At 38.7% G+C, this 13,572-nt stretch overlaps 1 protein-coding gene across 1 annotated transcript in view; it reads left to right on the top strand.

Annotated features, from left to right (window-relative positions):
• Arfip (ADP ribosylation factor interacting protein arfaptin) overlaps positions 1–13,572 on the top strand; it is a 153,121-nt gene that overhangs the window by 38,735 nt on the left and 100,814 nt on the right. The window contains exon 3 of the mRNA XM_090370574.1: positions 11,591–11,754. Coding sequence (XP_090226700.1) covers positions 11,591–11,754 — 164 coding nt within the window. The remainder of the gene's footprint in view (positions 1–11,590; positions 11,755–13,572) is intronic.

Below are 13,572 nucleotides of genomic sequence, written 5' to 3'. Positions count from 1 at the left end.
TATATATGAAATCCCTTTATATAATTTCCGTATCAAGTTAAGTATTAATTATTTATTTTTGCTAATTATTTATGTTACGTAATCTAAGTCGTTATATGTATATAGTTAAAAGTACAATTTAATTGACAATGAAGTTCAACAAGATTAATAGATTTACTGATTAATTGACAATATTATATTATGTACTATACTACACTAAGCTTATGCTATCTAGTTCGAGATATTTTGTATCGCGTAACAATGGTGGCAATTTACGAACGGTAAATGTACGGACACTTAAGTATCGATTAACTTCCAAATCTCGCTGTCTCAATTCAGAATAAACTAAGTAGCTAGTCAGAATTCTGACTAGCTACTTACAGAAAATAATTTGATATAACAGTTGGTTAATAAATCGGCTAAATATGGTTAAAAAAAAAAAAAAAAAAAAACCTCTCGTTCAATGGAGCTGCAACTTGTAACACATGGATTTGATACCCTTACCGATACTAAGTAATATCTACAAAATCTCTATCTAAGTTAAACTTTAAACCAAGTATCGTAACTAGGAATATAAAGCTACTCTAGAAAATAAGTTAATATGCCAATTTAAGCTAATAAAACAGAAAATAAATCAGAAAAAACTGCTCTGTTCCAGGAGCGGCAATAAGCTACATCCGCACAGGCTACCCTCGTTCTCAAAATAGGGCAGCATGTTGATGATGGTTAAGGTTTGAGTAAGTTTGCCGAGTTCTGCGGATGATTGTGGCAGCCCTGAAATGGATCTCGTTGGCAGTTTCTTTGGGAAGGTTGGTAATACTGTCTTCTATACCCATAGCGAGCTGTGTGAATGGAGGTTTAGATGGCATGACAGCGAATTTCATGCCGTTGGATAAGACATTCAGCTGTTCAATGGATAGTTGTTTGCTGCTTAGGTTCAAGACGAAGGAAGTTGCATCACTTGAACGTGTGCTCGCCTTTAAGGAGTTAGCTTCTATGCTTAAGTTTATGAATTTGCGCTGTTGTCATAAACGGTAGGTATCAGAGATCTGATTAGTCCGATGATTAGCTTGTTAATCTTGAAAGCTACTGACTGCTACTTATTATTATATATTTTATTATATTACATTAAACTGGGTTATCATTGTACATATCTATTTTTTCTCAACCACGGACCCCAGTACACCAGGCCCATTCGTTTCTATTCGTTCCCTTTACGGCCATTATGTTTACAACGATTGTATGCAGTGGCAAAAGTCCTTCTTTTCAATAGCCCGCAACAGACAACATCTACGCTTTGCACATAGATGCAAAAGCAATCGAATCATACCTAAAGGGTTCCGCTACAAAGCCCCGTTCCACAACTCTCACATGGATCATGCCTGTTTTAACTTCAGTCTACGCACATTAAAATTGTGGATAACCCATCTCCACCATGAAATCAAGAGCGCTGACTACAAGTCCAGACTGTTACAACATCTGCAAGGTAAGGTCTCGCCTATCATATTTACGAACCTTATACATACCATTTGTCATCGGGCTAATCAGATCTCTGATACCTACCGTTTACGTCAACAGCGCAAATTCATAAACTTAAGCATAGAAGCTAACTCCTGAAAGGCGAGCACATGTTCAAGTGATGCAACTTAGCATTAGCATTAGTAGAGGCATTTGATGCAAGAAAGCAAGCTTATGCAGCATCAGCCAAAAAAAAAAAAAAAAAAAAAAAACCACTTCCACTTCACCCCTCTGTTCGTTCAAAATACCTGTCCAGCTGAGCCTTAAACTTATTTAGGCTGTCAACCTCCACCACAAAGGATGGAAGTCTGTTCCACCAACCAACCACCCGCTGGCTAAAGGCAAATTTCCGCACGTCTATCCTACATCTGTCTTTCCTCAATTTGAATTTATGCCCTCTCAGGTGATTTTTCTGAGCTAGAGGAAGAATCCCATCAGCATTGAGCATGCTTAAACCATTCAAGGCTTTATACACCTCTATCAGATCACCTCGCTGGTGCCTAGTCTCCAGACACTGTAATTTGCAAAACTTAAGCCTTTCTTCGTAAGAGCAACCCTTTGTTCCATTCACTAATCTTGTTGCCCTTCTCTGTACTCGTTCCAGCAGCTCTACATCCTTCTTGAAATGAGGCCTCCAGACCTGTATACAGTACTCTAGGTGTGGCCTGACCATCGCCTTATACAATGGAATAATCACCACCTTATCCCTGCTGGAAAAAATTCCTGTATATCATTGACAATACTCCATGAGCTACTCTTGCAGCCCGTCTGCACTGCTCAGAGAACTTCATATCTGCCTGCACAACCACCCCCCAGGTCCCTTTCATTCTCTACCACTGTCAGTGTAGTACCACAGAGTTGATACGTTGCTCTGGGGTTGCTGTTTCCCATGTGTAGTACTTTACATTTGTCAATGTTAAACTTCATTTGCCACCTCTCAGCCCATCTGCTCAACCTTTCCAGATCCTGTTGCAGCAGCATAGTGTCAGTAGTGTCCTTGACAACCCTGCCAACCTTTGTATCGTCTGCAAACTTGGACATTAAGCCCGATATACCATCATCAATATCATTTATAAATACAGAAAACAATAATGGACCCAACACTGAGCCCTGAGGGACTCCACTAATAACATCAGTCCACGATGAGCAGTGTCCATTGATTACCACTCTGTCTTCTCCCCCTCAACCACCCCTTTATCCATAGCAGCAATTTGCCTCTAATGTCACACTGCTCCAATTTGTGTAGCATTCTTCCATGTGCAACAGTATCAAAAGCCTTTCTAAGATCCAAGAATATAATATCAAAGTTATTCCCTGCATCCAGTTCTTTTGTGACTGCATCATAGTATCCAATCAAGTTGGTCAGGCAAGACTTCCCCTTAACAAAACCATGCTGTGTCTGAGCTATAACTGAAGTCTTGTCTAAATGATCCTTCAGTGCTTCTTTAACCAGTGCCTCCATTAATTTTCCTGGAACAGAAGTTAAGCTCACAGGTCTATAATTACTTGTGTCAGCCTTTGATCCTCCTTTGTGAATTGGTGTCACATTTGCACATTTCCAGTCTATGGGTACCTCCCCTGAGTCCAAGGAAGCTCTCATAATTATGGCTAAGGGTTTGCTTACTTCCTTTGCTGCCTCCTTTAATATAACTGGATAGATCCCATCCACCCCGGGTGCCTTTCTTGTGTTTATCTTCAACAGTTTCTCCTCCACTTTACTCCCAGTTATTTCAAGATTCTGTAGCTTACTGCTAGAGTTGAATACACCTCTGGCATTCCCCTCGCTGAATAACTCCTCATGTGTGAATGTCGATGCAAAATATTCATTTAGTTTGTTAGCTACCTGAGCAGGATCATCAACACTTGACCCATCAATATCAAGTGGACCAATCTGATTCATCCCCTTCCTTCTAGAGTTTACATAAGTAAAGAACTCTTTGCTGTTTTTCTTTGCATCCCTTGCCAAGGATTTCTCGTAATCTGCCTTTGCCTGCCTAACCTCCTTTGTAACTTGGTTGCATATCAACTTGTATCTATCATAGGCTTCTGTGTCATGTGTTAATTTGTATGTATCCCATGCATTTTTCTTCTCTGCCATATGCCTCATTAGTTCATCTGACATCCATTTTGGCCTAAACCTTGAACAATATTTCTTAGTTGGTATGTAAAGCCCAGTAGCTTCCAAGATAAGTTCTTTGAATGCTTCCCATTTTGAATTTGCTGTTGGTAACGTCATCAGTTGGTCCCACTGTATAGAATTTAAATACTGTCTCAGTCCATCGTAGTCGCCTTTACGGAAGCAATAACCCTTCCCTTTACCCCTAATGGTAGTTACCTCTTTGAGTAAATCCCACTTCAGCACACTGTGATCACTGCCACCTAGTGGTTCATTTATCTGCAGATTCTTAATGCATGAAGAATCACTGCTGATAATCAAATCAAGAGTATTACTCCCTCTAGTTGCCTCCCGAACATGCTGATGTAGAAAACAATCATCCAATAAATCCACAAAAGCCCTGCTAGTGTGTGAGTAACCAGCCCCCAAATTCCAGTCAATATCTGGGAAATTAAAATCTCCCATTATAAGACACTCTGATTTACTGGCCCACTCTATTTCCCTGTACAGTTCCTTATTATACTCATCAGAGTCATTAGGCCTATAGCACACTCCTACTCTCAATTTTGATCTCCCAATGTTTATGTCACACCAAACTGACTCCACACTGCACTGTCCAGCGATGTCGACTGGCTTCACTTCCTTGGTTTTTATGTGTTTCTTAACTAATAGCATAACCCCTCCCCCCTTCCTATCCTGTCTATCCTTTCTGTAGACATTGTACTCCCCAAATTGCAGTTCTGCATCCCTTATATCTGTGTAATACCCCTTATAACTTCCTTCGTCTTGAACCTAAGCAGCAAACAACTGTCCATTGAACAGCTGAATGTCTTATCCAACGGCATGAAATTCGCTGGTTTAGATGGTATGACAATCTAAACCTCCATTCACACAGCTCGCTATGGGTATAGAAGCCAGTATTACCAACCTTCCCGAAGAAACTGCCAATGAGATCCGTTTCAGGACTGCCACAATCCTCCGCAGCACTTGGCAAGCTTACTCAAACCTTAACCATTGTCAACATTCCGCCCTATCATCTATAAGAAAAGACAACTCCATCGTCGTACTTCCTGCTGATAAAGGGCGCCGGACCGTTGTATTAGACCGATCAGCCTACCGAGAGAAAGCCCTGGCCTTACTACTAGACCCAAACGTATATGAACCTCTATCTGATCCACCCATTAAGGTCTTGAAACGTCGAGAGACATGTCAATAAACTCGTCCACACTTGGTTTAAAGATAAGAAGATCTCGACTACCACTCGTCGTCTTCTACATGCTACTGGCTGCCAACTACCGCAATTCTATGGATTGCCAAAGATCCACAAACCGGGTATTCCCCCTCAGACCAATAGTGTCGTGCTACAGTGCCCCAACGTATGAACTGTCCAAGCATATCGCGCGCCTCCTCTCACCTCTTGTAGGAAATATTTCACACACTGTTAAAAAAAGCAGTGAATTCGTCCACCTTATTAAGGTCCTTTCAATCCCTGACAACACCGTCATGGCATCATTTGATGTGATTTCTTTATTCACTTCAATTCCCGTCCAACAGGCCGTGCACTGCGCCAGAAGGCTCCTCGAGAATGACTTAAGCCTCCAATCCAGAACATCACTAGCCACTGATGACATCTGTACCGCTCTCAACCTATGCTTATCAAGCAGCATCTTCACCTTTGAGGATTCAGTCTACCAGCAGGTACATGGCACTGGTATGGGTGCCCCTGTTAGTTCCGTAGTAGCCAACATCGCCATGGAAGATCTGGAGGAGCAGATACACCTGAACCCACCTGCACCTATTACAACATGGTGCAGATATGTTGACGATATTTTTACTGTAATACCACGTGGCTCTGAAACAGCACTACTGGAATACCTCAACTCCCTATCTAATTTCATCCAGTTTACTATAGAATTAGAGGTCAATGACGCGCTCCCGTTCCTGGATGTCTTAGTGCATCGCATAGGCCCACATCTAGAGACTTCAGTATACCGCAAACCTGTGTGGTGCGGAAAATTCACTAACTACAGATCCGGCCACGCACCCAGTCATCTCAACAGCACTGCCCACACCCTATTCTCCAGGGCTTGGAGCTATTCTAGCACTGATGCAATTAACGTAACGAGATCTCCCGTGTTAAGGCGGACCTAACGAAATGTGGTTATCCATCCCATGTGCTAAGGAGGTGCCTATTACAGGCACAAGAACTCACATCCCACTCAAGACCACCGAACCAAGATGGTATACCATCCGCCTACATTCCCTATTATCCAGGCGTGTCAGGACGGATCTCAAAAATTCTTAGAAATTACAACATCAAATGCGTGCAGTTACCCTGCAGGAACCTACGTTCACTTGTCTCCAGTGTGAAGACCCTATCACACCTCCTTTACGCAGCAATGTAGTATATCGTATCACCTGTAGAGACTGTGACAGCTGCTCCAAGATTGCCTCACGGAACATGACAGAGCAATCCGGCTTGCCGAAACTGACCAGTCCGCAGGTGTGGAACATTTTTGGGCCACCAACCACGATCTTGATCCCAAACGTGACTTTGACATAGTAGACCACTCACGACACTTTCGCCACCGCCTCTGGCTAGAGTCACTTAACATATTAAACAATTCAAAGGCAATAAACCACCACAAAGGCATACGTCTACACCCCATCCTAGAGACAACCGTTTTAATGCTAGATGATCAGGGGAGTAAAACAGCACACGTCCGTGCAACAACAATAGCAAATGAATAACGTGCCTCACTCAGCTCATTGCACTTATCCGTTGTATTTAAATTCAGTTGAAAAAGAGACTCGTTAGTCTTGAAAGCTACTGCCTGCTACTTATTAATATATATTTTATTATATTACATTAAACTGGGTTATCATTGTACGTATCTATTTTTTCTCAAACTGGAAATGCTGCAAAGCATTTCCAGTTTACGACAAGGAGAAACTTTGATTGTATCTGTTTATTACCCCAAAAGTTATTTCATGTCCATGAGTAATTTATATCTCTGTGTTAATTTTTTGTAGCTGTTTGTACTGGCACATGTTTCCTGTATTTGTGGTTGTAAAATAGTCATTTGCTATTTCTTGCATATTACAAAAATATACACTTTGTACATCCTCCTGCCTACTCCATTGCGTAATGATGGGAGAAACCCCTGGTGCCGTTTGACCCTCAACACACTGAACACACTGCCTACTCCATGGTTCTAATTAATTGAAGTTTATTGACGTGTTTTTAAAACTTCTCTTTAGGAACTGTTGTTTACCGACAGGGAGTTGGGTTAGCATTAGCATTAGTAGAGGCATTTGATGCAAGAAAGCAAGCTTATGCAGCATCATCAGCCAAAAAAAAAAAAAAAAAAAAAAAAAACCACTTCCACTTCACCCCTCTGTTCAAAATACCTGTCCAGCTGAGCCTTAAACTTATTTAGGCTATCAACCTCCACGACAAGGGATGGAAGTCTGTTCCACCAACCAACCACCCGCTGGTTTGGCTGTAAACTATGCAGCAGTACTGCCCAGCAAAGCTTTTCAGTTTAATTTTGGTTTCCAGTGACTTATGGTTTGTTTACATAGTGTTTGTGTATTTTGTGTCCATGTGATTGATTGTAGTTTACCATGTAAGTAGTTTCAACTTTTTTTTTTTTTTTAATGGCCTCAAGAAGATAGTGAATCAACTAGTGCTAATAACGTGAGGAAGTTGAAAAGTTATTGAAAGAAATAGTCACTGAAAATTCAGTTGATGTTCTGTAAGGCGCCTCCGTAGCCAGGTGGGAAGGAGCAGCAGTGCGTAGCACACGCTTCTTGATTAGACCGGGGTTCGAGCCCGTCACCACCAAATACGGAGGATGCGGAAAGGTCAGGGAATGACCACTGCATATCCCGGAGCAATATGGCCTTAGTTGCTAATGCTCCTAAAAACCAAATAACAAACAAACAACAAACATGTTCTGTAAAGACTGGAATTGGGAGAGTGCTAGATTTGTACTACGCTTAGTGGTTATGAGTCATATCTGAAATGTAACAGTATTGCAAGTTGTTGTACATACACAAGGTTTCAAATTTTTGTGCATTTTCTTGAGAATATATTACATTTCTTTTTTTACATAATTTATGTATTTAAAGTTTATATTAAAAGGTTTAAATGTTTTTCTATATTTATTGTTGTTAATATAAAGAAATGATGCCTTGAAATCAGTCAGAAACACTTGTCATTCTAACCATTTAAAACTATTTACATTACTTCCAGTGATAAATCTCCCCTGCTTAACATGGATTCACTTATCCTTCTGTTTTTAAATCCCCAGTTAAGAGTGCTAAATGGAGAATACCTATATTTAAATTCAGTAACACTTTTGATATTTTTTCCAGATATTGGAAGAATGTAGCAATATTATTATTATTATTTATTATTAGCCATATGGTGCAAGGAAGCCTGAGGCTGTTGCTGCACCAGCCAAAAAAAATTTCTGAGTTACCCTGTGTGTGTGTGTGTGTGTGTGTGTGTGTGTGTGTGTGTGTGTGTGTGAGAGAGAGAGAGAGAGAGAGAGAGAGAGAGAGAGAGAGAGAGAGAGAGAGAGAGAGAGAGAGAGAGAGAGAGAGAGAGAGAGAGAGAGAGAAGTAGAAGGAAATCACCAAGAAAGAGAAGAATGATGATATCCAGTTGAGGACCCTGGGTGTGCCAAGCCCATACTCACCAGATGTGAGCCCCTGGGAACAACTAGGGGAAAGTTACTGATAATGAGTTGATTGGCGAGAAACTGTGGTTATTACTGGCCACTGCTTTTCGTGGACTAATGTGACGAGTGTAGTGCTATAGGCATCACTGTTCTGCCCATATCTGTTTTTTATATTTATTAATGATAGTAGTGATGTAGGTATTCCAAGTTTTTGTAGTCTAAGTTGGATGATGAAAGAAAGGTATCCTGTGGTTAATGAAAATAATGAAGGCATGCTATTTCATAATCTAGGTAAACTAAGCAGATGGGCTGAAAATGGCAGTTTAGGTTTAACATTATTAAATGCATAGTGTTACATTCGAGTAGGAATAATACTACAATAGCATACTATTTGGGTATATTTGGTTAGTAACCAAGTAGTGGAGTGCGAGAAAGATCAGATATAGGAAAAAGTAGTGGAGTGTGAGAAAGATCAGATATAGGAAAATGTAGTGGAGTGTGAGAAAGATAAGGTAAGATAAGAATAATTGTATAGTGTGACTTGAAATTCTCTGAGCAGTGCAAATTGGCTGCTTAGAATAGCTGATGGGGATTCTGTCAATGCTGTCAATATATAGGAGTTTTGCTAGCAAGTACAAGGAAGTGATTATCCCATTGTATAAGAGGTTTTCAAACCAGTTTTCATAAATGTTTGAAAACCTCATTTTAGAAATGACAATCTGTTTGAAAGGATGCAAAGAACAGAAACAAGATTTGTCAGGGGTGTGTGTTGTTTTTATGAAACTTTTTTTACGAAATATGGAAGAACCATCCTATTAATCGAGGTATAAAGTATATTTTTTAGATTAAATACATTTCATACCTGGAAAAATTCAACAAGTCTTTGAGATTAAATGTATTGAAGTACAGTAGACTCTTGATTTTCCAGGATAGATGGTAAAAAACAAATCCCGGATAATCCATTTCCCAGTTAATTCCAAAATACAAAAGTTCCCACATATGTAAGAAATACGTTCCAGGACTTTTTACATCGTCGAGTTTTACATAACTCGGGAATGACTAATAACATATTGCTACTATATTATTATTATTGACAAATCTGAATTCCACGCGATACTTAATGTTTGGCTATTTTGATACATCCTTATTATAACGATTCCTTAGAGATTTAACAGATGCACTGTTTTCAAACTTTTGAATAATTTCAAGTTTTTGTTTACCCATCATTTTTGCGATTTCTAAACAAAAGGGGGGGGAATTCCGTCATCCCTGACAAATAAAACAAAATTTGTCCTTTTACGCTGCAACGGAACACAACAATCGACGCGACGCACTAAAACAAACTAAACATTTGGTTTTTTTTTCCTTTTTTTTTTTTTTTTTTTTTTTTGAGTGGCGGGTGTGAAGACAGTGGGGATTGCAAGATAATATGTACACTAATAATCTCCCAGTGACGACTTATAATGCTGCTTGTCGCTTATTTACGACTTGCAAAATATCTGTTTATACCTATTCTAGTTATTACTTGAATTTTTTTGATTTCTGATTTTTTTTTTTTTTTTTTTTTTTTTAATTTGGAGTCTTGAAGTGTCCCAGTTAATCGAGAGTCTGCTGTATATATTACTTTATAAAAGTATGTATGTATACCTAGCTAAATTTTATCAAATCAGTTTATTTGCACTTTTTCTGGAAGATGGTGAGGGTGCACAAATGTTATGAAATATTTGAAAGGAGGTACAAAGTGAAAAAGTTTGGGAACCTCTGGCATATGTAGTTTAATTGTAGTAAATAGAAAAGATCTTCAGATTTTGGGTTGGTTGCAGGATTGTTTTCATTGATTATAATAGCTTGCATACATTATATATTGTCATGGGATGTTCTGAAGAATGATATTTCTACATCTGTAATATTATATCTATAGAAATATTTTAACTTTAGGCCTTTTTCTTGATTGGCTAGCCTCCAAAAATTGTTTTTGTAGATAGTTGTTGAATTTTCAGATCTGTGTGTGTTATACATATTGTTTTCAGAATATGTTAACACAGATTGTTTACAGATGCAAAGTCGACTTACTTTTAGTTACAATATGAACTATACATACAGGTTGAGTCAGAATTATGTATACTCGCTTTAACAATCCATAATTTGTGAATCAGATAATAAACTTATTATCAGATTCACAAATTATGGATTGTTAAAGTGTATAAGGTATCCCCATACAAGTCATTACAATTCTGCATGTTTCTTGTATCATCAACTGCAGATTCTCCAATCTTTCAGTTATCCCCATATAAAAAAATCTAAGGGACTGAGGTCCAGAGGCCATAGAGGGTATTCGAAAGCGCTACTACCCCTGTGACCTATTCATTGTTCATGAAATTTCCCATCCAGGTAGTCAGACAGCAGCGTGAAAATGTGGAGATGTTCTGTCCTGTTGAAAAAACATCAATCTTATCTGTAAACATGCTTTTGTTATTGGGTACTGCACATAATTCCTTAACAATTCAAAATAACTCTTCAGTAGCAGTGCCATTGAATCTTGAATATCTGATAATTCCATGAAAGGAGATTCCCATCCACACAGTTATCCCTAGCAAGTTAATTCTTTTTGCAAGGTGAGGTGAGGACTTCCACTGGCCCAGTAAACACACTTGTGACAATTCAGATCCCCTTTAGTTTGAACATGGCTTCATCTGACCATACAGTTGCATCCTCAAAAGTGCCAGTTTTGTCACTTATGATAGTACCTCTCACAAAATTGTGTTCATCAATCTGGATCATCTTCCTCTATTGCATGTTAATAAAAGTCTAAAAGCTTCAAATTTATGTCCTTTAAGATTCTTATAACACTCAATTGATTAATTTGCTGTTCTCATGAACACTGCCTTGTTGACTTCTGTGAGGAATGTTCAAATATATTCATGACAACAGCAATGTTTTCGATATTTACTGATGTCCATTTCCTCCCACTGCTTGTATACAGTTCCATATTCCTAAAATTTATCACGCAAACAGGTTATTGTTACAGGAGCAGGGGTTAGTATAGAGACAATTTGGTGATATAGAAATCTCTGCAGGTGTTCGCCAGGTCTCAAATGATCAACTTTTGGTAGTTGATTATCTACTTACAAGAGATGTTTAAATTGAAAGTAAGAAAAGGATTCATTATTAAATACACTTTTAAGCTATATTTTGGTAATCAAAATGCATTTGTAACAGTGTTTATTTATTTATTTATTTATTTTATGCTTATTGTGATTTTGACCTGGCATTGAATTTCATTTTGCAGCTGGAGTTACTGTTCCTTTAACTAGTCCTAGTCCAACACAAAATGGAGAAGACATGAAATCAAGAATAGCAAAACCATCTCAGTCAAAGATAGATACCATACGACAATGGGGAATTTCTACTTATAAATGTACTCGGCAGATAATATCAGAAAAGTTGGGAAAGGTTTGTTGTATTACTACTACATTATACTACGTATATTATTTAGCTTATGACCTTTTAAAATTTTGTTTCACCAATTGACTTAGCATTAGTAGAGGCATATGATGCAAGAAAGCAAGCTTTATACAACATTAGCAAAAAAAAAAAAAAAAACCCTTCCCATTTCACCCATCCATTTGCTCCAAAAGTTTGTCCTTAAGCTATCAACTTCCACAACAACAGATTGAAGTTTGTTCCACCCATCACAATCGCCCACTGACTAAAGGCAAATGTCCGCAAACTATGGGAAGTCTGCCGTGGCAGAACATTTCTGGGAGAAGAAACATCAAATCTCCCCGGAGGATGCTGTCATCACGGATCATGCACAGGGGGTTCTGGGACCGTGGTTCTAAGAGTGAAGTTGGTAAGTACAGACCAGTAAGTCAGACTTCAGTGGTAGGAAAAGTCTTAGACACAATCATTAAGAATCCTATCCAGTGACATTTAGAAAGATATGGCATTCTGAAGGAAACACAACATGGCTTTGTTAAGTGTAAATCATGCTTAACTAACTTAGTAGACTATTTTGAAGCCGTTACTAATGAGCTGAATTCGTTAAAGAGTTTTGACATAGTTTATTTGGATTTTAGCAAAGCACTTGACTTGGTCCCTCATGAGAGGTTACTATATAAGCTTGAGCAGGGATTATTGATAAGATTCTAAGGTGGATTACTTAGTGGCTGCAAGGCAGAAGGCAAAGAGTTGTGATTAATGGATATTCTTAAGATTGGTGTAACGTCAGTAGTGGGGTCCCTCAAGAATCAGTTTTTCGACCAATGTTCCTCATTTTCATAAATGACATAAACGAGGGGATAGAAGGTGTGATGTAAAAATTTTCAGATGAAGTAAAGATTGGCAGAGTCATTAATGATCAGTGCCAAGCAGTGCTCCTTCAGGGTGACTTGAACAGATTTCAGTGATGGTCAAAGAAGTGGCAGCTAGGTTTTAATGATGTTAAATGGAAGGTCTTACACTTGGGGAACAGCAACCCCCAAATAAATTATACATTTGGGAGTTGAATTAAAAACAGTGAAGTAGGAAAAGGATCTGGGAGTTACAATATGGGCATATATGAAATTTTCTGAACAGTGTAAAAAGGCAGCCAGGAAACCCAATGTTGTCTTATCGATGATTTATCAAACGTTATCCTGCGGAGATAGGGAGGTCATAATCCCACTGTATAAGGCAGTTGTAAGACATTTGGGAATACTGTGTTCAAGTATGGAGACCTTGTCTGAAAAAAGACATTGAGCTTCTTGAAAGGGTCCAAAGATGGGCAACTGTAATGGTGAAATCGGCAGAAGAATGATCATATGAGAAAAGACTATGTTATGTGATATAAAGAGTGGCAGCCAAGCAGCTCAGAGGTCACATGATTGAGATGTACAAGGCTCTGAGAGGGATTAGTAAAATGAATGAAGGTGGAATTCTCACTGTTATAAAGAATTCTAGAACTAGGGGTCATAAATTCAAAGTACAGGGGTTGAGGTTTAGATGTAGGAAGTTTTCGTTTAGCCAGTGAGTCGTTGATTGTTGGAACAAGTTGCCTTTGCAGGTAGTTGAGGCTGAGTTGCATAAATTCAAATGTAAACTGGATAGTTACCTATGTGAGGAGGGAAGCATATAATTTGTATTTTCTTTTCTACTTGGTGTTTTTTTTTTTTTTTTGTTAGTGCACCAAAAGCCTTGTTGCTTCCTTGCACTATATTGCTAATGCTGGCATATTTTGGTCCCTTCAACTTCAAATGAATGAGGTTTTACTGTATATATTTTTCCTGGTTT

This window comes from Mastigoproctus giganteus, chromosome 3 (genome assembly GCF_048544385.1).
Source record: "Mastigoproctus giganteus isolate SK-2022 chromosome 3, ASM4854438v1, whole genome shotgun sequence".
NCBI classification, from domain to species: Eukaryota; Metazoa; Arthropoda; class Arachnida; order Uropygi; family Thelyphonidae; genus Mastigoproctus; species Mastigoproctus giganteus.
This window is presented reverse-complemented; position numbering and strand designations above follow the sequence as displayed.